The sequence below is a fragment of the Leiobunum rupestre genome, chromosome 8, assembly GCF_980474605.1.
Source record: "Leiobunum rupestre chromosome 8, qqLeiRupe1.1.hap1, whole genome shotgun sequence".
NCBI lineage: Eukaryota > Metazoa > Arthropoda > Arachnida > Opiliones > Sclerosomatidae > Leiobunum > Leiobunum rupestre.
Window position 1 is genome coordinate 23,635,459 of NC_143391.1, and position 23,871 is coordinate 23,659,329.

Below are 23,871 nucleotides of genomic sequence, written 5' to 3' on the forward strand. Positions count from 1 at the left end.
AAAACAAGAAATATGCTGTTCTTTTTTCTTTTTCTATGAAGAAATATATATATAAATATATATATATTATATCCGTAGATATGTATAGATCCTAAAACAAATACTCGAAATTCGACGAAAACAATTTGTGGTCACTTGCGTATTTCAATTTTTCGACATTTTTTCAGTATCGGGAAACAAACGTTAACCGCGACGACTGATGATACATCGCGTATCGCTCTCTGTTTTAGTTCATTTATTTAAGAAGAAAAAAAGTGTGTCTTTGTAATTTTGTTCTTCTCGGAAATCAAGTTGACCTACACGAAACGAAAAAAAAATACAACAGTTCTTTTAAAATCTGTTTTCTTCTACTTTGTGAGAAAAAAAATACGTAGCATGTGACTTCTTCAAAACTGGTCACTGCTTTCCAGTGCCAAAAAAAAATGGAAAAAATTGAGATATTTCGGAATACCTTTTTGGGTCACATCGTTAAAGCATTTTTATGGGACCTTTGGTAACCGAATATGAACGCGACCCGTCAGGAAATTATATAATTTTTTTCTCTGAGTGCTTCTTGGACAACAAATAAAAAAAAACCATCAACATAAACAGCAAACTCCCTGGTTTTCCTCCGTAATATTAGTGAAGGGAGAGTTAGTTAAATTATATATAAATACATGTTCCAACGGTTTATATAAAAAAAATTTAAGAAATTTAGGTGAAATACGTGAAAACAATTATGGCGAACAGTAATGCGGAGCAATAACTAAGCGTTGCTCAACCCTCTAATGGAAATATATATATATAAAATTGAAGAAAAAAAAACTAAATTAAAAATTGTTTTTCCTTCGAAGGTCGCGTTCGGATTTGCAAAATGAAACTGATGATAGTAATGAAATAAACAAAAAATGATTACGAGAATTAAAAATAAAAAAAATCGGGTTGATCGACTCCATGCTCATGTTATTCATCTGATAGGTTTATTTTGCGAGTAGTGGTAAAATGGTATATAAAATTAAAAAAAAAAATATGCATTCCTCCAAGAAATTATTAAGCAAAAACAATGAATAAATTTGAAATTAAGATCTTCTCCCCGCCAAATTATATATACCTCGTTTTTAATTAACTAATTTTCGTCGTTTTTTAATGAGATAATTTATAGATCTTTTGCGTTTTATCAGAATTGTCTAAGAAATTAAAATTTTACGAGTGAATTTTTAAATGTTGCAAGATGGGTGCCAGTCTGGTGTTTCCACAAAAGCTAACGTACCGGTATTATACATTCCATTTTAAATACTAAATTATTTCGATATTTTCTTCCGTATTTTTGTATAAAGAATGCGAGTTTTATGTTTGTAATTACGTAAAGATATGTCTGTACTTATTGTTTTCCGACTGATATGATAAATTGAAGGGGACGCGAACCTCTGAACAGGGCTCCGGATACATCAGAAAGACCGGAAGGGCTTACGTCCCCGTTCAAATTTATTCGTCCTCAACTCAATTTTCTTTCGTTCGTGTAGATTATATAGTATATTTTACTAATTTTTACAAAATAATTTTTAATTTTAGTACAAATTTTCATCGGTAACGAAGTTTTATTTAATTGTTTATGAAATTATGCAATTTTATAATATTTATTTAACGGGTTTTTCGTTTTTAATATTTTCGTATTCAATCGTTTTATTTTAAAATAATTTAAAACTTTCTTTTATTTTTGGAACTTTAAAATGGCGGAGAAGGCGTTTTAGCGAAGTTCATTTTCGCCAATCGTTTCGGCTGTTCCAGTTTTTTAAATTCCCCTTCCCTCCCTTTCGAGAAATCGCTAAACTAAAATGTTGGAAAAGCTACATCGCCTGGTTGGTATAAAATATATATAATTGAAAGTTTAAACTAAAAAAAAAACACAATTGAGAGAGTTTTTCAAATTTATGGTTGGCAAGTTGGAAATTTTTTTATTAGTGCCAGGACACGAACCGAAACCAATGAGTTTTCAAATATAGCGGAGTGTCGAATATGAGGAGGTATAACTCTTCGCCAATTTTATCGTCAAAGAACAATCAAAGTTACGTGCATAAATATATAAAGAGTTGTTTCTTTGTTTTTCATTTCGGATTTAAGGTTTACGAAGATAAAAAAAACTCTAATCTCTAGGTTGTTTTAACGAGTCTGGCAGTTGTTCATTTAAAAAAAAAAGTCATTTTGAGTCCTTAAAAAATCTTGTACAGAAACTACTATTGTTATATTGGCAAACGAATGCAAATAAAAAACCTGATCACTTTGACTAATTTTATTTTAGTGCGTTTTCGAGGATGGTCATTTTTGACGAACTTTGTTAAAGGTCCATGAAAATTGTGAAACACACCCCTTGAAAAGTTAACAAGCGAAATGTATTACTCGTAATTCTTACACAAACATCTCTGCAGTGGCGTAGCTGATGGTCCGCAGGGCCCGCGGCATTGGGGGGCCCCCGCTAACCATAAAAAAAAATTAAAAAAGGGGGGCCCCATAGAGATTTTTGCGCGGGGGCCTCTGAGTTCTCAGCTACGCCACTGCATCTCCGCTTGACGATTGACATTAAGGTCAACGGAATCGTTTGGAGAATTCGGGCTGAATTTGACGGTACTCGGGCATACCTTCAAAACACGTAATTACTAAGCTCCATCTATTACTCTTTAAAGGGTTACACTTGCGTTTGAAAAATCTAGAAGCTCCTCCTTTTCTGTAACTCTTGATAGTAGATTCGGCCAATAACATTCTTAAGTTTTACAAACCCTATTTCAAGAGTTCGCGCAAGAATTCAAACGCTGGTGTGGCTTTTCAATAAAGGTGTATATTATAAATATTTTCTATTAGTTTTATTCAATTATTTATTGACGTAATTTCTTCAGTCCGTTTAACAAGTTAGGAAATTGTAATATCGGATAACTTTATGAAGCATCTCTGACTGCATGCGTCCATCACTCTCGCGATATCTCTACGTTCTCGTGGCTGTCCGAGAATCTTTCCGAGTCAGCCATTTTGGCAAACGGGAGGGTTGATTACAGGATCTACAGAGAGGGGGCTCCGGATCAAAATTGAAATTAATTCATCCAGTTTATATTGTAATTTCTATTAATTAGGTGAGTGGATTTTTACTTGTTATTCAGTTATCTTAGCGAATTTCTAAACCACGATCCCCACAAATTCTCCGACCTAATCTAGCCCTTAAACCTTTCTCTTCTACCTCAAACTCCCTTTGTCCTTCGCTTGGTTGGAATTGGAACCGTCCAGCGAATCTAGCTTTACTCCAGCCATCTTCTTGATCTCACTCTCTGAGTTCATTTTTTAAATCATGGGGAGGATGGGTCATTTCATTGTATTTGAAAGGGTGTTCTAGGTATTTTTCTCAGGTGTTTTTACAAACGTCAAATTCACTTTAGGATCGTGAGCTTTTCCCTTTAAATTTTAAATGGAAGTCGATCATAGACCCGATAAAAGGGCAAATATTTCTTACACGACTTAACATTTAGGCTGAAGTAATTGTTTTGTTCGACCGAATTTTGTTTAAACATAGATGAAATAAATCAAATGTCAATTGAAAGATTACTACTATACATTTAACCATGATTTAGAACTTGCGCAATTGTTTTGTCTTAGCCTTGCTATCCAACATATGATTTCACTCAGTAAATCAAGAATTATAATTGTGGTTTTTGACCTTGTTTTTTAAGGTTATGGTTCTAGATCTGTTATCAAATTAGGCTTAAGGGGAATATGCTTTGTGCTTTACATAAGATTTATGTACATAGCTTGTTTAAATGAAAGAAGTTATTTGAATTATAAAACTGAAAGTATTTTCATAGGAAATTACACCCAGACTATGGAATCAGCAAAGTAGTTTAAATTAGGTCAGGAAATGTCAAATTTACCTGAGCCTTCCAGCCCTCAATCACCATCTCACAGTAGATGGTCCAACCAAAATGTGGTATATCACCATGTAAGTCTCTCAAATCATAACAAATTTTATTAATTTAAACTATTAATTACTAATTAGTAACTGGTCTTATTTTTCTTTAGGTGGAGTTTGTCAGTGACAGTTCTGGTAGGCCACATTCGGGTTATAGCCCATCACAAGAAGATGCTGATCCACAAGATTCCCAGAGAGTTGATTCACATGAAACTAAATACGTCATTAGCCAACATCCATCGGAGCAACACGCTTCGATGGCTTATCACCAAAACTCCCCTCCGGATTACGTAATGGCAGAATCCAGCAGTGCCCCTGAAAACTACAGACAACTGGCAATACATTCCTATAATGCCGTAAACAGTGAAGCTGTCGCTAGTGGCTATTGCCAGTCCCCTGATAATAGCAATTCTATACGACATTACTCATTAAGACAAGACAGCCACACAGGCAGCGACTCTCCAGTTGCTCTAATAACACAGGTCTGAGTTAAAGTTTTATCATTACATTTCATTGTCAGGGACTGATGAATTTTGCATATTTCAGGGAACAGTATCTCGCACGCATTCACCAGCATCATCTTCCCCACCTGATTCTGTCACTCCTCATTCGTCAGTTTTAATTTCATCTCTTCAAAATGATGTCATGGATTCGCAAGATATGGAGGGTGTTGTAATGGGCCCTTCTTCTTCATTGGATACTCACTTGATCCTGCACCCATCCACTTCACATCCTGGTTTGAGTGGGTTAGGAGGAATACCCATTGTCTTAGCCAATTACATTGCATCCGTTTCTCGCACTGACCCTTCTCTAGCTGGGCTAGACTCAACTCTCCTCCATAGTCATAGACAATCGGCTCCCGTAATAATCATTTACCATTTTTGTTTTTTCTGATTATGCATTAGTTGGTTAATTTTTTTTCTTATTATAGTTGCCTAGTCACCTTTCTCAGAGGAACAGTAACCTTCTTGGCAATGACCAGTCCCAGTTTATAAATAATGATACCAAAGTGGCCCTGAACCTAGCTCAAAACCTTTTCAACCCTATGCTATCGCAAAGGGATTTACTGTCACCCCTGGTGAGCTCGGCTCCCAGTACTTCAGTTTCATCAAACAATATTCACAGCCAACAACAACAGCAAACGCATCACCATCACCACCATCATCATCAGCAATCCAGTTTAATGTCATCTTTTCCCATTCATCACAAACACATGTTAGCTCAAAAATATGCTGCTGAACTCGAAGAGGGGCCCTCTCCTGGAACTTCATCTGATAATCAACAATCATTGAGGGATTCTCTTAGAAACGTTCACAGGCAGAGCCTTAGGGATCCTATTCTGCAAGTTGTTGAAACGGGAAATGGAGAAATCCAGTCGCAACACGAAGTGGATTTAGAATCTCACAGAACAACACCATTTTCAGTTGCTTCATCATCAAATAATTTAATGGGAGCAGTTTCTATGTATATGGATCATCATTCTCAAAACGATCACCACGAAATGATCGTCTCTTCTGGTATCCCAACTAGTTGCACCCAAACTTTGCCCATTGATGTATATGGCTTAGAAAGAGAGGTGGCTTGTGTCAGCAGCACGAGAGACGGACCCGAAGATCTTATGGATCCATGTTTTTCTCAGCAGGATGTTCAACGTTATGACTCACCAATTCATCATTCGCATCATCACCATACGGATTCCGGAACCCCCGTTCACAGCTACGTTACATCAACCGAAGACCTGCTACCTCAGTCTCACATTGCGAGGAATAGAATGAGAATGGAAACCAAATTGCACAGTCAAGATGAAGGAGTGGATAGTTCGGATAATTATCGTCACCATGTTGATGACTCTGAAGAACTACTTCATTCCACAACCCAAGGATTTATAAATAGTATTGAAGATTTAGGATCTCCCGAAGATGGTGCGAGTAGCACAGTTTTAACGAGCCAGGCGCAACAAATGGACTCGAGCCACGGAATTTCTGGAAGTAACTCTCACATGATGGGAGATGCTCAATGTAAATTAATCACTTTTTGTTTCTAATCATGTTAGTGGTGCTAACTTTTTTTCTATATAGTAGTGGATCATTCCGAACCTCTAGATGACCTTCAGTGCTGCGGTGTTGTCAGTAGCGCATCTCATCCAGATTCGGATCAAAATTCTAATGAAATGGAAATCCCTGTATCTGAAGATATGAGAATAGAATTGGTGGCCATGCCTGGTTCTTCTCAACAGGAAGAAAATATGAGGCCAAGAAGAGATTTGAGAGCGGGAAAGACATGTAATTATTTTAAAATTCCTTTTTTGTCTATGATTTGCGAAAGGAGTATGTAAATGTTCCTCGAATCACATAAGGGTGTGAAGATTGTGACCAGTTTTACGAAAAAGAATGTCCTAGACACCGTATTCAATTAATATTTGACAAACCAGTACTCAGTAGAGCTTGGGCCAGTCTTCCAGCTACGTATCTCTACGTGAATAAAATTGCCGTTCGAGAGGAGGATGAAGAACCAAGTCAGTATTTCAATATAGTCATGGTGCCGCACCTCTGGTCACAAACTAAAACCCTTTTTTTTTTCAGTTTATGGAGTTTTTGCCAAGAAAACAATTCCGAAAAGGACACAGTTTGGACCAATTGAGGGTGCATTTGTTAGGAGGGTGGAAAGAGCTAAAGACGAATTTTTCCTTGTGGTATTGTATTTTGTAATTCTTATTACATTGTCACAGTTGAGGATTAAATTTTTTTTTGTTATGTCGTTAAGATTGATCAGGATGGTGAATCTTTTGTATGCTTGGATACATCGGATGAAAGTACCAGTAATTGGATGAGATTTGTGAGGCCAGCCGAAACGTTTAAGGAGCAAAATTTGATATTGGTTCAACAGGGGCAACAACTGTTCTTTAATACCACCAAACCCATCAATCCCAAAACAGAACTAAGAGTGTGGTACTCTCAAGCTTATTCCGAAAAGTGGAATTTGACCATTTTGGAACCAGATGAAGAGGAAAGAAAAGGTATTTCACACGAGTGCTTTAATCACTGGGTCTGTTTAAACTTAATTTGATATTAATACATTGTTTGCCATCAGCTTTGGAAGAAAGGGAAAATACGTGGCCGTGTTTTGAGTGTAACAAGCGTTTCTCCAATTCTGACGAGCTTCAAAAACATTTAAACCAGCATGATGATGAAGATGATACTGCCAATGAAGAAGGAAAAGCTAAACTTAAGAAAGCCAAAATTCTTCGTCCTGCGAAGGACTCAAAGGTCAAACCATCCCAAAGAAAAGTAATTTGTTTTTTCATAAAGTTATATATTTGATATTTATTATGGTTTTTTTTCAAAGACTGCAATTGAAGTTTTAAATGACGCAACTCAAGCGGCTTTAGCTCGCAAGTCCAAACCAAAAATCTTGGATACTGACGAAGTAATTATTAACTATAAACAATTTTAAGTGTTTACTTTCTTGTCTTTTGGTATACTGTGGTTTTTCTCCTTTCTGGGCTATATTCTATCTATTTTCTCAAGAATGGTCAAGATTCTTCGATGGATGTAGGAGACAATACTGAAAACTCTTACATTTCTAACTCTAAACTTACTAAAAACAGAATAGCTAAAACTAATAAGGTATCTTGGCTCGTTCCGTTTTCTTACCTCATGAAGTTCTTATAGAACTTAAGTGCTCAACAATTTATTTTTTATTAGAGCTCCAATGCTTACCCCAAAGAAACCTTCGCTTGTTCAATATGCAACAAAGTTTTTCCAAGGAATTACAGTCTACAGAGGCATTTAATTTTGCATTCTGGGGAGAAGAAATACAAATGTCCGATTTGTAACGTAGAATTTAGCCATGTCTATAACAGGAACAGGTATTTGAATGTAAAAATTACTATATTCTCATAACGGAACTTCTAAAATGTATAATTTCTCTCTTAACAGGCATGTGAGACGTCATCGTCAAAGGGGTGAAAATGAAGCTGTACAAAAGCAAAGTAAACTGAAAAAGAAAAAAGTGCCAGTATCGTGGCTCTGCATACATTGCAAGCTTAAATTTAATGGACCCGTCGTTCTCAACCTCCACATGCTTTCTCACAAAGTGGAAGATATTGGTGGCCTTCTAGGGTCTGTAGAAGAGCAATTAGTGAAAGATTCAAATCCACCAGAAGTAGAAGGGCTGTTGGGAAACGTACAAAATGAAGCTTTCAAGTGTCCCGAATGTTTAGAAGTCTGTTTTATTTTTTAAATCTTTTAAATTAGAAAGTATTTGCGGAGTTTAATTTAATATCTTAATACCCAGGAATTTACTAAAAAGCTTGAACTGATAGATCATGCTGGAACCCATGGGGCTAAAACTTCTAAAACTGGAAAGGTGGTTCACATTCGGACATCTTTAATGAACCCTGCCAAACCCTATAAATGCAATCTTTGCTATAAATCTTTCGCCACTGACGAGAGATTAATTAGGCATTACATGGTTCATGGAAGTGAAGAAACCAAACCCCTTCAATGCAAAATTTGTGGGAAAAGATTCCTAAATAATTCCGCTTTAGCTTGTCATATTAAAGTTCATAGGTATGTTACCATATTCAAAATTCTTAATTTAAAAAACTTAATTTAACCCGCATCTCTATAGTGATGAAAAGAGGTATTACGAATGCCCCATATGCAAATCTGATTTTGACCAGATAGTAACTCTTAAGGATCACGTGCACACGCATTGCATAAATGGCATTTACTCTTGCCCGCAATGTAATAAAGTAAGGAAAAATTGAATTATGCTCTCGTACTGCATTTATGGAATATTTTGTACATTTTTTTAACGCAGACTTTCGATGAATACAATCAAATTCGAAAGCACATTCGGGCATTCCATTCTGATCGTAGATACCCTTGCAAGTTGTGTGAAAAGGAATTTCCGCGACCGGATAAACTGAAGTTGCATATGCTTAGGCACTCTGACCACCGGGAGTTTCTTTGCGCTAATTGTGGTAAACAGTTCAAAAGAAAAGATAAATTAAAGGAGCATACAAAACGAATGGTTTGATATTAAAATTACCATAAAATATGTAAAGTAAAGTGTATTTGGTTTACATTGGTTTTCTTTTTTTAGCATGGTCCAGAAAGGGAAGTTAAAGTGGTCCCCAAACCCCACAAACATATTTCTTCGAGAAAGTTTATTCCAAAAGTGAGTCTATTCTACATATACTATCTAAAGCATACTTTCATTAATATTTTTTAACAACAAATAGGTTTCTCCGACGGACTATCACCGTTTTATTTACAAATGCCATTCTTGCTTGCTGGGATTTAAAAGAAGGGGCATGCTAGTTAATCACTTGGCCAAAAGACACCCTGACATTAGACCTGACTCAGTTCCAGAGTTGAATTTGCCCATCTTAAAGACCACTCGCGATTATTATTGTCAGTATTGTGAAAAGATCTATAAATCTAGCTCCAAACGAAAGTCTCATATTCTCAGGAATCACCCAGGAGCGGAGTTGCCCATGAGCAATAGAAGAAAGGTGTGAAAAATGTCACAGCAGTATTTGTACCTTTTATTCTATTTCGGAAAAAATTTAACATTGTTACGTTTTTTTGTAGGGAGGGATTCCTGAAATGCCTGGCATTCCCAATCCAACGTTCTCTCAGACTGTCGGAAGTGTTACGACGCACCCTCACCATTGCACTTGGTGTCACAAGCAATACGCAAGTAAAGCCAAACTGTTGCAACATCAGAGAAAGAAGCACATGGATATGTTGATGCAAAATAAGCATTTTGTTAAGAATGAGGCTGAAGCGCAGAAAAAAGTTAGTTTAATAATCCTAATCGTTTAATCCGGTTTTCCAATAAAATTTTATAATTTGAAATTTTTGCCATATTAGAACCAAAATCAACAAGTTGATGATGATTGCGATGAATTAGACTTAACTCCTCAAGACTCAGTTCCTCAAAGTTTACCCCCTGTTCCTCCTCCACCCACAGTTGCCCCTACTATGCATCCCATTTTATCAGAGATTCCAGTACAAAACCGTATCTCCGGCCCATTCTTGATAACTCAAGCATTGCCTGGTGGAAATATCTCCACTGAAGGAACTGTTATTATTAATGGAATGAAGAGAAAAATACATTTCATAGAGAGGGATTCTCTTAACTCGGCCATGGTATGGAATTTTTCTTCCTAAATTCCTTCCTTTTTTTCAACGTGACTCACTAACTTTGGCTCTATTTTAGGGGGCCAATTCTGCGGATAACCTTCCATCCGCTGACCTTCTGACCCAAGCCATGTCAGAACTAACACATTCTGTCACGGAATTTCATAATGGGGAGATTGTCACAAGAATTAGTACTCAATCAGAGGCAGTTGTGGGTTTAATAAGAGCTTCGTCCATTCCATTGAGTTCCCTGGGAGCCCACCAAGAAACAAATATTCCACCGTCAACAAGCAATAGTTCTACAGTCTCGCATCACGTAATGCAACCAATGAGTACAGCGACTGTCAGACCCCAGCAACAAGTTATAGCTCTTCAAGCTGTCATTGACCATTCTGATCCCGAATCAACCACCTTGGATCCGCATCAGTTGAATCAATTATTGGCTCATTACCAGCAACAGCCGCTTAGGTATGTTTACGAATGGGGAAACTTAATTGATCCATGAAATCAAAAAATAATTATTTTCAGCCCACAATCCATGGCTGCTTCTGTTACTACCACGACGGTCCCTAGCAAAAGTTTTCCAATGAATATGAGCAACGCAACTTCATCGAGTTATCCAGCTCGTTGAAAGTATTTAGTTGAGAATAATTTTTCTATGCCAAAATGCGACTTAAGTGATAGGAGGCTTACGTATTGAGTGGTTGCTTCTAAAAATTATGGCTGAAATTTAACGTAAGAGTTAAGTCAGAGCCGAGTGTACGAAGGGAAATTAGTACAATATGGCCCACCGTTAGAAATAGAATACTTCTGTGATATATTTTGTATTTGGAAATAAGTGTTATTAGTGTCGTTTGTTTTTATCATTATCTTTATTGTGATTGTATATTTTATAAATGGAGCTCTACATTTAAAAGATAGTAGCGCTGACAAATAGGGAAAAAATAGATGAAAGGAGTATTTTCTACCAAAGATACATTTTATCTTTAGGAATTATTTTAGCACCTCCCCTTTTTACTTTATCATCCTTAAGAAATTGTGTATGGATAAAAAAGTCCAACGAATAGTTGTAAATTGGTACAGGGTACTTAATCATTTCATTCAATCTGATAATGGTGCGGTTTTTAATAAGAGAATGTATGTCTCAGGTTTTAGTTTAATTTAATTATGGGTGGTACAGATTAAGGGTAGCGTTACCCTTTGCAACAAATGAAATTTGAAAGCACAAAAACCCTTATCACAATCATTTGATTTGAAAATAAAACAAGGTTACTTTTATAACCTTATTTTTATATTGTGCTAAGATAATGGGAAGGTAATATTAGAAGAAATTATGCCAAACAGTTTTGTTTATTGCGTCCGTGTCATCATGGAGTTTGAAAGAATTGTGTATTTTCTACCATCAAATGTTTTAATATAACCCACTATGCATTGAAATTTGAAAAAGAAAATGCGCAATTTTTGAGAAATAAGCTTGGGATAAAAAAAGTTTTACCCTTGACAGTTTTAATACAGGTTTATCAGATAACGCATTCTGGTGACCTTCTCAAAAACTAATCGGAAAGCCAAGTTAACAATTAAGTATTTTTAATTAAAGCGGAGAAGCTGTTATCGAAAAACTTTTAGACAATGGCCTTTACCTATTCAAAATGCCCAAATGAATAAATTTTGAAGTGAAAACAGTGAATTTTGGCATATATATATATATATACGTGTATATAACAACCTTAATTTATAAAGTGCATTTCTCTCGGAGAAAAATTACTGGTAGATTTAGTCTCAATGAGTAATTGTTATTTTAGCAACACTTCTTTTAGTGTGGTATCCCGGTTTTTGACAAAAAAACATATCACAAATTGTAGGCTCTTTTGAGTAATGGGATTTGTTTTTATTTGTATAAATTAAAATATTACACCTTTTTGCAAAATATTTAGAAATATGAAAACTGGGACCAAATTTTTTTTCCATTGCTAACTTTATGCTTTTTTGACTTTTTAAAAAAATAAAAATTGGTATAGATTTGGGATGAAAAAGAAATTACAATTTTGGCACTGATATATTTGATATTTTTAAATTTCAGTAATTTTTTTAATTAAAAGGTGATGATAATAGAAAAAAGTAATAATTATCTATGTGTTTATGTAATTAAACAGTTGTTTGTTTGGGTAATAATGAAACTACTTTATATAAATCATCTCTACGTTGCTTCTTAATTGGTATTTGTTCTCGAATTAAGTTAGACTCTTCCAGATCTTTGAAAAGAGAAATAGATCGTAATATAATTAAGGCTTAAATATAATAATCATATAGTTTACTTAGATCAATTATGATTGAATTTTCCATTTCCTCCAACTTTCCTAGAATTTTTCCCCAAGGATCGACAACCATAGTGTGACCGTAAGCTACGTACGATGCAGTTTCATCTCGAGCTGGTGAGACTGAGGCTACAAATACTTGATTGTCAAGTGCGCGTGCTCTAGTCAATAGCTCCCAGTGTAAGGGGCCAGTCGTCAGGTTGAAGGCACCCGGGTAGATCAGAAAATCACAGTTTTCTAGATAATTAAAACTGTATAATGAGTTCTATTCTTTCAAGCCTCCTTCTACTTACCTTGATGCGCATAAACATGAGCGAGAATAGGAAACCTTAAGTCGTAACATATTCCGACACCGACCTTTCCATAAGCTGTTTAAAGAGTAATTTTATTAGCATTAAATGAATTTGAAACAATTATTGATATATTTACGTGTAACGAATGATCCTAGTCTATTCCCCGCTGTCAAAGTTTCAGATTCTTTGAACTGAATTTTATCCGGAATGTCTATATCAAAGAGATGATTCTATGGACAAAAAATCCCACATTAATTTTCTATGATTTAATAATGACCCTTTATTTTCTCACTTTGCGGTATTTCATTAGCATATTGCCATTAGGGTCATAAGCCGTTGCAGTGTTATAAAGTTTTCCATTGTCCGATTCAGGTATTGTTCCTCCTAAAAGATAGATTTTGTTGGTTTTTGCTACTTCAGAAAGAGCTTTGGTTGTCTCTCCAGGGATAGGTTCAGCGTAATCGGAAAAATACTGAGTTCCATAGGGACTATTGAAACATTCCTATTGAAAGTACCAAAAATGAATTAAAAAATAATTAACATTTGTGTAGTTCAGAAAGTTAAATCATTTAACTGGTAAGCATATAAGCTCTGCCCCATCTTGAGCAGCTTTAGTTATCATTTGACACGCCTGAAATTAAAAGAATGAAATCTGTTGAAATAATAACTACTTTCACTTTGTATACAAAAATACTTGTTAACCTTTTCAATATTAGCTTTTTTATCTTTTGATACAGCCAGTTGCAAAAGAGCCAGACGAAGTTCTGAAATTTAACTATTTAGATATATCTTTTAATTATTAAATACCTTAAAACTCACTGGTAATTTTTGACATATTTCAAAGAATGAAGTTATTATTCTTATATTCGTTAATGGTTAATTGTAGTTAAATGTTTTCATTTCTTTTCAGTGACTAACAAAATGATGTTCAACGAGATGATAAGTCGAACTATCGCTTTATCGAAAGATAATCTTATCCGACACGACTTTCATCTTGGGCTTCCTTTTCCTGTACACATCACAACTAGATGGCGGCCGTGTTTTTAATCAATTAATTTGTGATTATTTTTTTAAAATCTCTTTACGTTTACTACAACTGGAATCAGTCGCGCACTCAGAAATTAATTAAAGGGGGAGGAGATATATTGTGGAACAAGTGATAAGTAAAAAAAATATTTGTACATCGATATGTTCTGGAAGTGCCCCCCACCTGAGTGCGCCACTGACTGAAATTTATTTATTTGAATTAAATGCTATTAAATTAAATATACTTTAAGATATTCACTTTAACTCTCTTAAGATAAATAAACTATTTGAACTATTCGCGACCGAAAACTATCGCAACGCCCCCTTTGGTTCGCCATTGAAACCTAGAAAGGTAGCGGCAAAAGCAAACGCTTTTAGGTTTTCCTCGTATTTATTCGTAAATTTTACTTTAAGTGAACATGGAGCATATGTAACATAATTATGTTACATATGCATATAGAAGCGTCATGTATGCATGGAGGAATAGTAGACCTCTTCGCCAGTTCTGAACCGCTTGAACTGTCCTTGCGCAGTCTATTCGCCAGGAACAGTATTCTTGAACTGTTCGGGTGCGGACTATTGCCTACCGAGAACCGTTTCTCGGATCGTTCGGGACTGTCCGACTCTAGAGCAGTACTCACTCAAAAGCAGGTACCATCAAGAACCCAAGGCTGAGCTCTCTTAAATTCGTCTGCAGTTTTTAGTTCCACATCGATATATATATACTAGCAAAAATATATATAAAAACCATAAAGTGGACCTCTACGGCCCTTCGCTACCTTCCCCTACAATAGCCTTGTAAAATGAGAAACGACTGGGGGTGTCATTCTCCCTCTTTATTCCAAAACCAATCGCCTTAGAGCTACATACGTCATCGTTCTACGTCACTGCGATGTCGGAAAATAGTTTCACGAGAATCGCGATACTAGCAGCTCTGCTGGGAACAAATATAAAAAATCGTCTGCACCGTCTGCTTTGGAAATACCACGGTTTCTAGATTTACGGATTATGGGATCCCGTGGAAAACTGGAAATACTTTATTTTTCTTTGATGCAAAGGCCCGATAAGCTACATCGTTTTCTAGGTTTGTTTTGAATTTTATTTATTTAATTTTCAATTAGGTTATAAAATCAAATTTCATCAATGTAATCATCTACTTCATTTCAATTTAGGGATATTTTTCTTTTGCATTTGAAATGCCACGGAAAAGAACAGAAGAGCAGTTGCCTTTTAAAACATTCCAGAGTCTTTTTAAGGTTTCCGGATTTATCAATGATAAAAAAGTCTTCATCTTCCTAATTTTCTATTAACGCCACTAAATCTAATGGTTTTCCGTTAATATTTTCACTCATGTTTAAAAATCAATTTGAATCTATCACTTTGGAAATTTCACAACGAAAACGTTTGAGATTTTTTGGAACTATTTAAATTTTGCCAACTAACGCATGTACCTTGTGTAAAATGCGCGAATTTAACCCTCCGCGGCGGCGAACTAACATCCCCTCCTCTTCTCCCCGAATGGGGGACGCAGCTCTGGGGTGATTGAGGGGGTTTCTCATTTTTCATGTTGTCGGTAAGGGCCTTAGAGGTCCACTTTATGGTTTTTATATATATTTTTGATACTAGCCTACTATTATATAATTATTTACATCCCCTTTTTTCTCATGTTATAATTACCGTGGTACCCACCTCCCCCCTTTTCCCGTGCAGGGCCGTGCTTAGGGGGTGGCGAGCCGGGCGGTCGCCCAGGGCCGCTAAAATTTTCCCATGGGGATCTATATACCGGAGGGCCGCTACACTCACTTTCGCCCATGCATTTCGCCCAGGGCCGCGAGACCTCTAAGCACGGCCCTGTTCCCATGTGCTAATTACCGTGGTACCATTTTCCCCATAGTAGAACCACCCCAGTAAGGCCCTTCCTTCCCCTTTTTCCCCATGTGATAATTATCGTGGTACCCTTTTCCCCGCAAAAATAACTCAAACTCGCAGTCGTACCAAACCCCCCTGTACCCCTTTAAGTCCCCTGTATCCAATGGTTAATGCATAAAGGCCACGGGACTAACGTACGCCGAGAGCGCCATGGGACTTTTAAATCGGAACGACCCTGAAACCCCCCGCCCCTCCCCTCACAGGCTTTCTGGTTCTGATGGTATTTACGCAGAAAGTCTCAAATCTTTGGGCCCATTGGTTAGGCGGTGTTTGCTACGCTTATGTAATGAGTGCAGAGAAAATAAGACTATTCCGAAGGATTGGACTGAAGCTCGAGTGACTCTTATTCATAAGGGCAAAGATAAACCGGAAGATTAACTAAACTCTTACAGACCTATAGCAGTTACATCTGTGCTGTACAAGGTTTACGCTATGTTGGTGCGAGAGCGTCTGAGTACCGAACTCGAAGCGGCTAACTCTTTGGATGAGGCGCAAGGTGGCTTTCGAAAAGACCGTAGGATAGCTGATAACATATTTGTCTTGACTCATCTAATAGAAATCTCACGACATCGAAATCTTGACGTTTTTCTGGCTTTCCTTGATATCACTAAGGCGTACGATAGCGTGGATAGAGGTCGATTATGGACTAGTCTTGAAGCGAAGGGAGTCACTATGGGAAGCATCGAACTCGTTAAAAGCCTCTATAGCAGTTGTATCTACACGTATACTCTTAACGATGTGACGACCACACCCGTCGAAAGCAGAATTGGACTACGTCAGGGCTGTCCCCTGTCCCCTTTGTTGTTTATCGCTTTTCTGGATGAACTTGCGTTTCGGCTGTCTTCCCTCGGGATGGGAGCTTGTGTTCCTAAGTACAATGACATGGAAGAGCAGGTAAAAGGGAAGTTTACCATCATTCCCTGTTTGATGTACGCTGACGATATCGTTTTGATGGCAAATAACGCTGGCGATTTGCAGCTACTTTTGAACGAATGTACGAATTTCGCTGAACAGAAAGGGCTGTCCTTCAGCGCCGAAAAATCTAATGTCTTGCCCATTCTGTCGTCGACTCTGAAGTGTAAACGCGATTTCGTCCTTCAACATAGTACGATTAAAATTGTCGAGTCGTACAAGTACTTAGGAGTGGAGTTCTCCTCAGGGAGGAATTATCTTGAACAATGGGAAAAGTCCTTAGTGCCTAAAGGAAATAAATTTCGGTGGTTGGTCCGTAACCTCGCGGAGAAATCCTATAATTCGTACTCCGTTGCCAGAACTTTGTGGAAGACAGTAGCTGTACCGGCGTTAACGTACGCAAATGAAGTTCTCGACGTCTCTAAACCTATTTTGGAATCTCTCGAATATGTCCAACGTGAAGTCGGCCGATACGCCTTGTGTGCTGGTCCGATGGCGGCGCATATAGCCATTAAGGGAGAAATGGGCTGGAGCTTGATGGTCGAGCGAGAAGCACGCAGTAAACTTAAGTACCTCGGACGCTTGAAGTTCATGGCTCCCCACAGGCTGGCGAAGAAAGTTTATGTAGTCGCCCGCAATTTGAGTCACTTCAGCTCTCGCTTCACGAGACGCGCGGCTATTCTCGATCGCACATATGGCGTTGGAACTCAACGATCTGAGGCACGATCAGAAGTGCAGTGGAACCGTTACGTCGACCAAGATGTTAACCGGCACGCGGAGATAAATTGGCTGAAAAAAGTGGGGAGTCACCGCTCACTTCAAGTGTACAAAACTAAAGCAAGACCGAGTGCTGAAGACTGTTACGATGGTAGCTTTCCCAGTGGCCTTCTTTTTCAAGCTCGGACAGGCGCTTTATTAACCGGTGAACGTTGTGGCCAGCTATTCGGATCTTCGACAAGATGCGTACAATGCGGTGAAGATGTTGAAACTTTAGAACATGTTTTATTGGCTTTCTCCAAGATTGGAGAGAGGAGACTTTTTATTTACCCGTTGAAGACCTTCTCGGACTATCAGGAAAGGAATGGAACCCCGCTCTAATCAAACACCTTTTAACAAAATGGCATTGGCAAAAAACTCGTGTATTACAACAGAAGAGAAGTTCCGCGACTCAATAATTTTTTTTTGCTCGTGTGTTTTTATATATATATATATATATATATATAATTCAATGTAATTGTTTTAATTCTATGTTGTTGTGCTCCCCTAAGCGGAGCCGCCCTGATATAAAAGGGCGCGTATTGTACGCAAACAAATAAACCATTCATTCATTCAAACTACCCCATACGACCCCCCCCCCCCCCCCCCCCGAGAAAATTTCGGGTGTATTGCGTGTTGGGACAAACACGGCCCAACTCTCAGGGGCGACAGGTTTTGAGAAAATAGATAGTCGAACCACCTCAGTAACGAAGCCAAAGGCAGTCTCGGTTTCCCTCTGTTCCGCGGGTCACTTTTTCCTCGCCCGCCCGCCTTCGCCTTCCATACTGACTAACCAAAAGCTCAAAATAGATAGTCGAACCACCTCAGTAACGAAGTGAAAGGCAGTCTCGGTTTCCCTCTGTTCCACGGGTCGCTTTTTCCTCGCCGGCCCGCGTTCGCCTTCCTTACTGACTAACCAAAAGCTCGAACGACGACGACGACGACGACGACGAAGTGGTTTTTAGTTCCACACAGGAGCGGATCCAGGCCATCAAATAAGGAGGGGCGATCATGGGCATTCAAAAGTCGTCTGCTATTTATTCACAAATTTAGTTGGCAGGTATTAAAGTAGATGGCGCTATCGTTTCTAAGCTCGAAGCCTATATGGAGCGTGAAAATGTAACGTGGAGCTCTCATTTTCGTTTGCTTAAACGAAGTACTTTCTACAACTAGAAAGTCTAGTATACTCTAGTCTCTATAAATATATTTCAATAACTTCAAAAATTGTTATATTTTTCAAGTATTCTAAGGGGGGGGGGGGGGCGGAACCACTCTACGGCCTCTCATTGGCTGAAGGTTCAAGGCGAACTGGCGTCAAGCTCGGCCGTAGGCGGCAGCATTCTAGTTACCTATGAGATTTCTATGCAAAAAACTACCCCAAAAACCGGACACGGCCTTAAATCTGGCAAACAATATTCTTCCTTGAACCAAATTGTTCTTTCTATAATTTTTTTATGCTTATCCAACTTGTTAAAAGTAGAAGTATAACATGTTGCTCTTACGTCACAAGACTTGGCTTTGGTAGAATTATTTTAGCACGCGCGATTTGCACGAGCGTTAGAAAATAGGAAGCTCCTCGTGATTTAGAGCGCGCGCTCCTAGTGTTGGAGAAGGTAAATACAGTGACGTAAGAGCTACATTAAAACAAGAAGGCCATGTTACTTTATAGAAAGAACTATTGTTTTCATAAAACTATAAATTTTTTTTTATCCGTGAGGCGAGTAACTTTAATAACAAGTGACAAAAGTTCATTAATGTCCTTTTAGAAGTAAAATGAGTTTGAAGGCAAAGCCATTTTAATTTTATTGACATCGTTCCAAATAAAATAAAAACATTTTGTCGTTACGAAAGATTTTAATTATCAAAATTAAAGATACAAATGTCATAAGATTTCTAAAAGAATGCTTTTAAGTTTGTCTGATTCGTTCTGTGGTTAATATGGCACGTCCAAGAACGATGATTGGGTTAGAAGTTCAAAGATTCAATCGTGCGTCTATTTGGTAAAACTGAGGTAAAACCAGTCGAAATATTATTTGTATCTCTCTTCAGGTTACATGCCAATCACAAAAAAAAACAATGTTTAAACTTTGTGTCGATCTGACACCAGTTTTTTTAGGAATCTACCGCTGGTTAAATTTTTGAGCTTCAAAACCATTTTTCTTGAGCCCGTCCGTGCAATAAGCAATGTACCATATTAGCTACAAAACAAATTAGACAATTTTAAAACCATTCCATTAGAATTTTTATGACATTTGCACCTTTAAATTTAATAATCTAACTTCTAAACATGTAGTATAGGTTTTTTTAGGCTTATAAATGACATTAGAACATTTTATATAAGACCAGTTTAATAATTCATAAGCTAGGGGGTCACTGGTCATAAGGACCAGTTTAATAATTCATATGCTAAGGGGTCACTGGTCATAAGGACCAGTTTAATAATTCATATGCTAAGGGGTCACTGGTCATAAGGACCAGTAAAAAAAAACCTTATTTCCAAGGCTGATCAGGAGTGGATCCACTCCTGACAATATAATATCTACTGTTCGGAATTGGAAAATTCTTTAAATAAATCTGTCGAACAAAAACCGTGATTTATCAAGCATCTTTGAAAATTTTAATAAAAAATAATACTCATTTTTTTCAAGTGTGACACCTTATTTGTGGACTCTAGCAACGGTTTTATCAAAATAAATCAAATTCATTTTGGAGAGCGAAGCCGTTCATTACATATAATTCGTTAAAAACGGGATTTTTTAAAGGTTTGAAATTTCGACGGCGTGGTCCAGTTTTTTTTTTGAAACACACAAATCGGTGTCGACCCAAGGCCTTAGACACCAGCACACAATAACTGATTAATTAGGGCGAGATATGTGTAACGGGCATGCCAACGGGGGATACGTGGGGACAGGGGTGAGACACCCGTGGCGGAAGTATTCCGACCACCCGTTGGGGAATTGGTGGTCTTCCTCACACGGCCATCCACAAACTCTGCCTCCCAGACGCCCAGGATTACAGGAGTACGCCACTACTAACGGCCGACCGCGTCCAGTGGTAAATTTCAAAACCAGTATCTCTAGAGCTATATTGAATACAGAGCTGAAATTTTGGATTTCTTACTAAACAGGCGGGAATTAATTTTGGTGAGAGTTTAACTAAAATCGAAGGGGGTGGTGTGGGGACCTTGGGTGATTTGACATGGATTGACCCTTTACGCATTTTCATGATTACTTTCAGAGGGTTCAGCCATCTTAGCTTCCCCTCTATTAGCCATATTCACTTACTCTATTTCGTCGGGTCGTCTTCCCCTTTTATGGAAGTGGGCTAATGTTACCACTATAAAAAAAATTCCTAACTCCACCGCGGTTGACACTTTTAGTGAGAGACCAACATGGATTTCTTTTAAGACGTTCGTGTTTTACGAACCTCCTCTCAACCCTTGAGGAAGTCACTACGTGCCTAGATTTAAGGCATTCCGTTGACCTGGTCTATCTGGACCTACGCGAGGCTTCGATACGGTCCCGCATTCGCTGCTTATTCGGAAACTTGAGTACTTAGAGGTTCACCCTTTAATTGTCAATTTAATCGCTGATTTTTTGAGTGGTAGAACGCAAAGTGTGGTCCCGCGTGGTGTCTGTTCGGAATGGTGCCTCAGGGATCTGTGTTAGGCCCAACTCTTTTGTTATTTTTATTAAAGGGCAACGCAAGTGACCATGCAGGGGGGTAAATTATCTTATAGATAAAAAGAACGACTGCGCATGCGCTATCTGCCATAGCCTTTCCCTCTGTAAAAAAGCAGAAACATATTTGCCGAATTTATTTTGTATAAATGCGCCTCTCGCGGTTTTTATGCAAAATCCATGCATTCTTTAGTCGCGAAAATGGCCGAGGAAAGTGAAGTCTCCGTGCTTACCGACAAATCGGATCCTAAACTTCTACAAAATAAATGTTATAGAGTGTTGTCGTCTGGTACGATTTTAAAAACTTGTAACGTCACAGCTGTAGCGTTAATAGTGGCCGCCATGACAGTTACCGTTTTTATCAATAGGCAAATTACAATGGTGACGTCGCAGGGTTTCAGACGACAACACTCTATAAAAAAAGATAAATATTCTGTCGGGGTATAATGATAGGGAAATTGTTAAGGGAGACGGGATATAGGAGCGTGTGTGGTGTAGAATTTTCTTAATCCGCGTCCAAGGCCTAATGTTTCAACTTCCATTATTAAAAATATTCAATTCACAAATAATTTTATTCCAAAACATTGTTAAATCGAAAATATCAAAGTCCAACTCTCGGAAACTAACCCAGTTCTTTTCTCCTTAATAAATAAATTAAGCTAGGCCTAAATTCCTGGGTTCGTTGATTGCGAGCTAACTCAGCGAAGAAAATCGAAAAATTCGCGAATGAGACAGAGGTGGGCAAAAATAGTGAGCACTCGTTTTTGAAAATCCTGCAGTAATGAGCGAGCGCTTCAAATTCGAATTCCAGCTGCTCTTGTTCAGCGAGAGGGCTAAATTGAGCAGCCTCTGGGCGAGCGCCGAATAGTTCGCTCCGGCGTTGATGGCTGACGGCGCGCTGAGGGAGATTCCCCCATCGACTAGTTAGCCCCCTCACTTTTAAGCGACGCGTTAGTACCCTCAGTAGAAAGCGCTGACGCAGCGTTGAGGGAAAATTACCGAGAGAAGGAATAGTTCGCTCAGATTTGAGCGCTAGCTACGCGCGGATTTTGATCACGGTGAGCGACGGTAAAGTTCGTTTACGCAAATCGCTCACAGCGCGGCGAGCAAAAATTTCAAAAATCAAACATTAAACTATTACTCGGCTATGGGTTTATTATTTACTTTTTTTAATAATAAAATGAAGGGTACTCTAAACGTCGGGTGTTAATGATATCTCCGATTGAATAAAATTCAAAGGTTCTTCCGAATTTATCCAACGATAAACTAGACTGCAAATATTCCGTTTAGTGTTAAAAGAGCTTTATTAAATATTAAAAGCCACAAATTATAACAATAGGCGCTAGTATACATTCTTTTGGTCTTGACAAACTTGGCAGGTGAAATGGGCTACGCGGTACGCGTTTCTTCATTTTTAGGGGATTGTGGCTCGCGCTACTTTAAAGGAAAATATTAGCGCGCTCTCAACTTAAATTAATGATCGGTACCATAAAAACAAGTGGACATTTACTAACCCCTAATCCAACTCATTTGTAAATCTCCAGAATTTAATAGACAGTTTTAGCAACTACCTACAGGGGCGGTGCCAGAAGATTCTTAGGTGTAGGCTAATAATGTTTATCATTTGTGGGCCCCCTGTTCCTCAATATTGGACTTAAAATTCAATTTTGCAAATTCAGGTAATTTATTTATTATTTGATATTAGTGCGGTTTTTAAAATTTTACAGTATTAACTATCATCACATATTTTATTTGAATTTAAAAATCGACTTGATGTGGCCCCGTCAGATCGATTTGTGGGCCCCTATTTGAACACAAAAGTAGGCTATAGCTCGTGTTGCCTACCCCTAACGCCGCTCCTGACTACCTACACCGGGATTTTAATCACAGTGAACGACGACAGAGTTCGTTTACGGTAAATCGCGAAGAGCAAACATTTCAAAAATTAAACTTCACATTTGACGGTATGAACAAGTTAATAATAAGATTATTTTTAATGTATATGTAAAATATAATACAATATCTTTGCATATAACCATCTTCGATTTTGTCCATTGTTTATGACATCGACAAAAATAACCATATCATCAAATGATCAAGCTAATTGCGAAGATTCACGGTTTTTAAATAATAATTTTTTTCAGAAAAAAAGGGAGGGGTTGGAATTAATATAATGGCCAGCCTGTGCCAATATTAAAACTGTTTTAGTTCCAAATTGAGGTAACTCGATTTACGCGAATTTTCTTTTTTGCCGTTTTTCAAACTTCCTTTACACTAAAAATATAAATATTACAAATAGCGGCCAATGTATAGTTACAAAGTTATCGATTATTTTCCATTTTTTTTCCAATTTAAATAATATTTTTTAGATACCTGGTTTTGAAACTAATAGCGTTCTTTTCGTTTTTATTTCACACCGAATTTTAGTAATAATAAAAATGTTTGAATAATTCTAATGTCTAGTTTGTGCGGGTAACAAAAATCAACAGTGAAGAAGCTGTCAACGATCACCGTCAAGCTCAGCATGTGGGGAGTGGGGACCCGCTGGCTGCCGGGGAGTATGAACAAGGAGGGAGGGGGTGGAATTACCAAGGTAACCTATTTAAAGTTACTATAGACAGTAGGCTATAATCACTATGCTGTAAACATCTGTGTCGCGCGAAAGCGATCCAAATGTAACGACTGAGGATTACGATAAAAATGACATCATTCTTCCGAACTTCAAAAGGGCGTTATTTTATTTCTGGGGGGGGGGGGGGGATTTCTATTTGAACTTGTAATAACTTACACACAAATATTTTCTTTACATTTTTCTGTTTTTATTGCTTACGATGTTGCACTTTATATACAATATTGGAAGTATTTCAATAATTATTTAAA

At 37.7% G+C, this 23,871-nt stretch overlaps 2 protein-coding genes across 4 annotated transcripts; one reads left to right on the forward strand and one right to left on the reverse strand.

The window, feature by feature from the left end:
* The first annotated feature begins 82 nt into the window (after nucleotides 1–82).
* On the forward strand, nucleotides 83–11,366 carry LOC149932806 (uncharacterized). Of its 3 annotated transcripts, none has more exons than XM_090156966.1 (23): nucleotides 83–1,251; nucleotides 3,825–3,958; nucleotides 4,039–4,410; nucleotides 4,475–4,789; nucleotides 4,860–5,946; nucleotides 6,007–6,210; nucleotides 6,285–6,443; nucleotides 6,511–6,620; nucleotides 6,692–6,944; nucleotides 7,019–7,215; nucleotides 7,274–7,354; nucleotides 7,456–7,554; nucleotides 7,633–7,796; nucleotides 7,867–8,152; nucleotides 8,225–8,499; nucleotides 8,561–8,684; nucleotides 8,753–8,965; nucleotides 9,038–9,112; nucleotides 9,177–9,449; nucleotides 9,529–9,735; nucleotides 9,811–10,089; nucleotides 10,160–10,548; nucleotides 10,609–11,366. In XM_090156966.1, the coding sequence occupies exons 2-23, from the start codon at nucleotides 3,878–3,880 to the stop codon at nucleotides 10,709–10,711; spliced, it is 5,346 nt and encodes a 1,781-aa protein (XP_090013092.1). In that variant the 5' UTR covers nucleotides 83–1,251; nucleotides 3,825–3,877; the 3' UTR covers nucleotides 10,712–11,366. The 3 variants fall into 3 exon arrangements, with proteins under 3 accessions (XP_090013092.1, XP_090013091.1, XP_090013093.1); XM_090156965.1 differs by lacking the exon at nucleotides 83–1,251 and adding an exon at nucleotides 2,875–3,101; XM_090156967.1 differs by lacking the exon at nucleotides 83–1,251 and adding an exon at nucleotides 2,875–3,101 and having other exon boundaries at nucleotides 6,294–6,443.
* A 610-nt stretch (nucleotides 11,367–11,976) lies between these two features.
* LOC149932807 (omega-amidase NIT2) lies at nucleotides 11,977–14,374 on the reverse strand. Its single transcript, XM_090156971.1, has 9 exons — nucleotides 14,356–14,374; nucleotides 13,508–13,712; nucleotides 13,391–13,452; nucleotides 13,263–13,319; nucleotides 12,981–13,190; nucleotides 12,825–12,918; nucleotides 12,689–12,763; nucleotides 12,396–12,632; nucleotides 11,977–12,332 (listed from the first exon to the last, which is right to left on the reverse strand). Exons 2-9 carry the CDS (start codon nucleotides 13,521–13,523, stop codon nucleotides 12,226–12,228), a joined length of 858 nt encoding a protein of 285 aa, XP_090013097.1. The 5' UTR covers nucleotides 13,524–13,712; nucleotides 14,356–14,374; the 3' UTR covers nucleotides 11,977–12,225.
* Nucleotides 14,375–23,871: the final 9,497 nt, after the last annotated feature.

Coding starts and splice junctions, on each gene's coding strand:
- LOC149932806 (XM_090156966.1), top strand. CDS start 3,878: ATGTCAAATTTACCTGAGCCTTCCAGCCCTCAATCACCATCTCACAGT. Junction 9,113..9,176: donor CGAGAAAGTTTATTCCAAAA/GTGAGTCTATTC, acceptor AACAACAAATAG/GTTTCTCCGACGGACTATCA. Junction 9,736..9,810: donor AGGCTGAAGCGCAGAAAAAA/GTTAGTTTAATA, acceptor TTGCCATATTAG/AACCAAAATCAACAAGTTGA.
- LOC149932807 (XM_090156971.1), bottom strand. Junction 13,191..13,262: donor CAGAGCTTATATGCTTACCA/GTTAAATGATTT, acceptor TACTTTCAATAG/GAATGTTTCAATAGTCCCTA. Junction 12,333..12,395: donor TTCAATCATAATTGATCTAA/GTAAACTATATG, acceptor CTCTTTTCAAAG/ATCTGGAAGAGTCTAACTTA.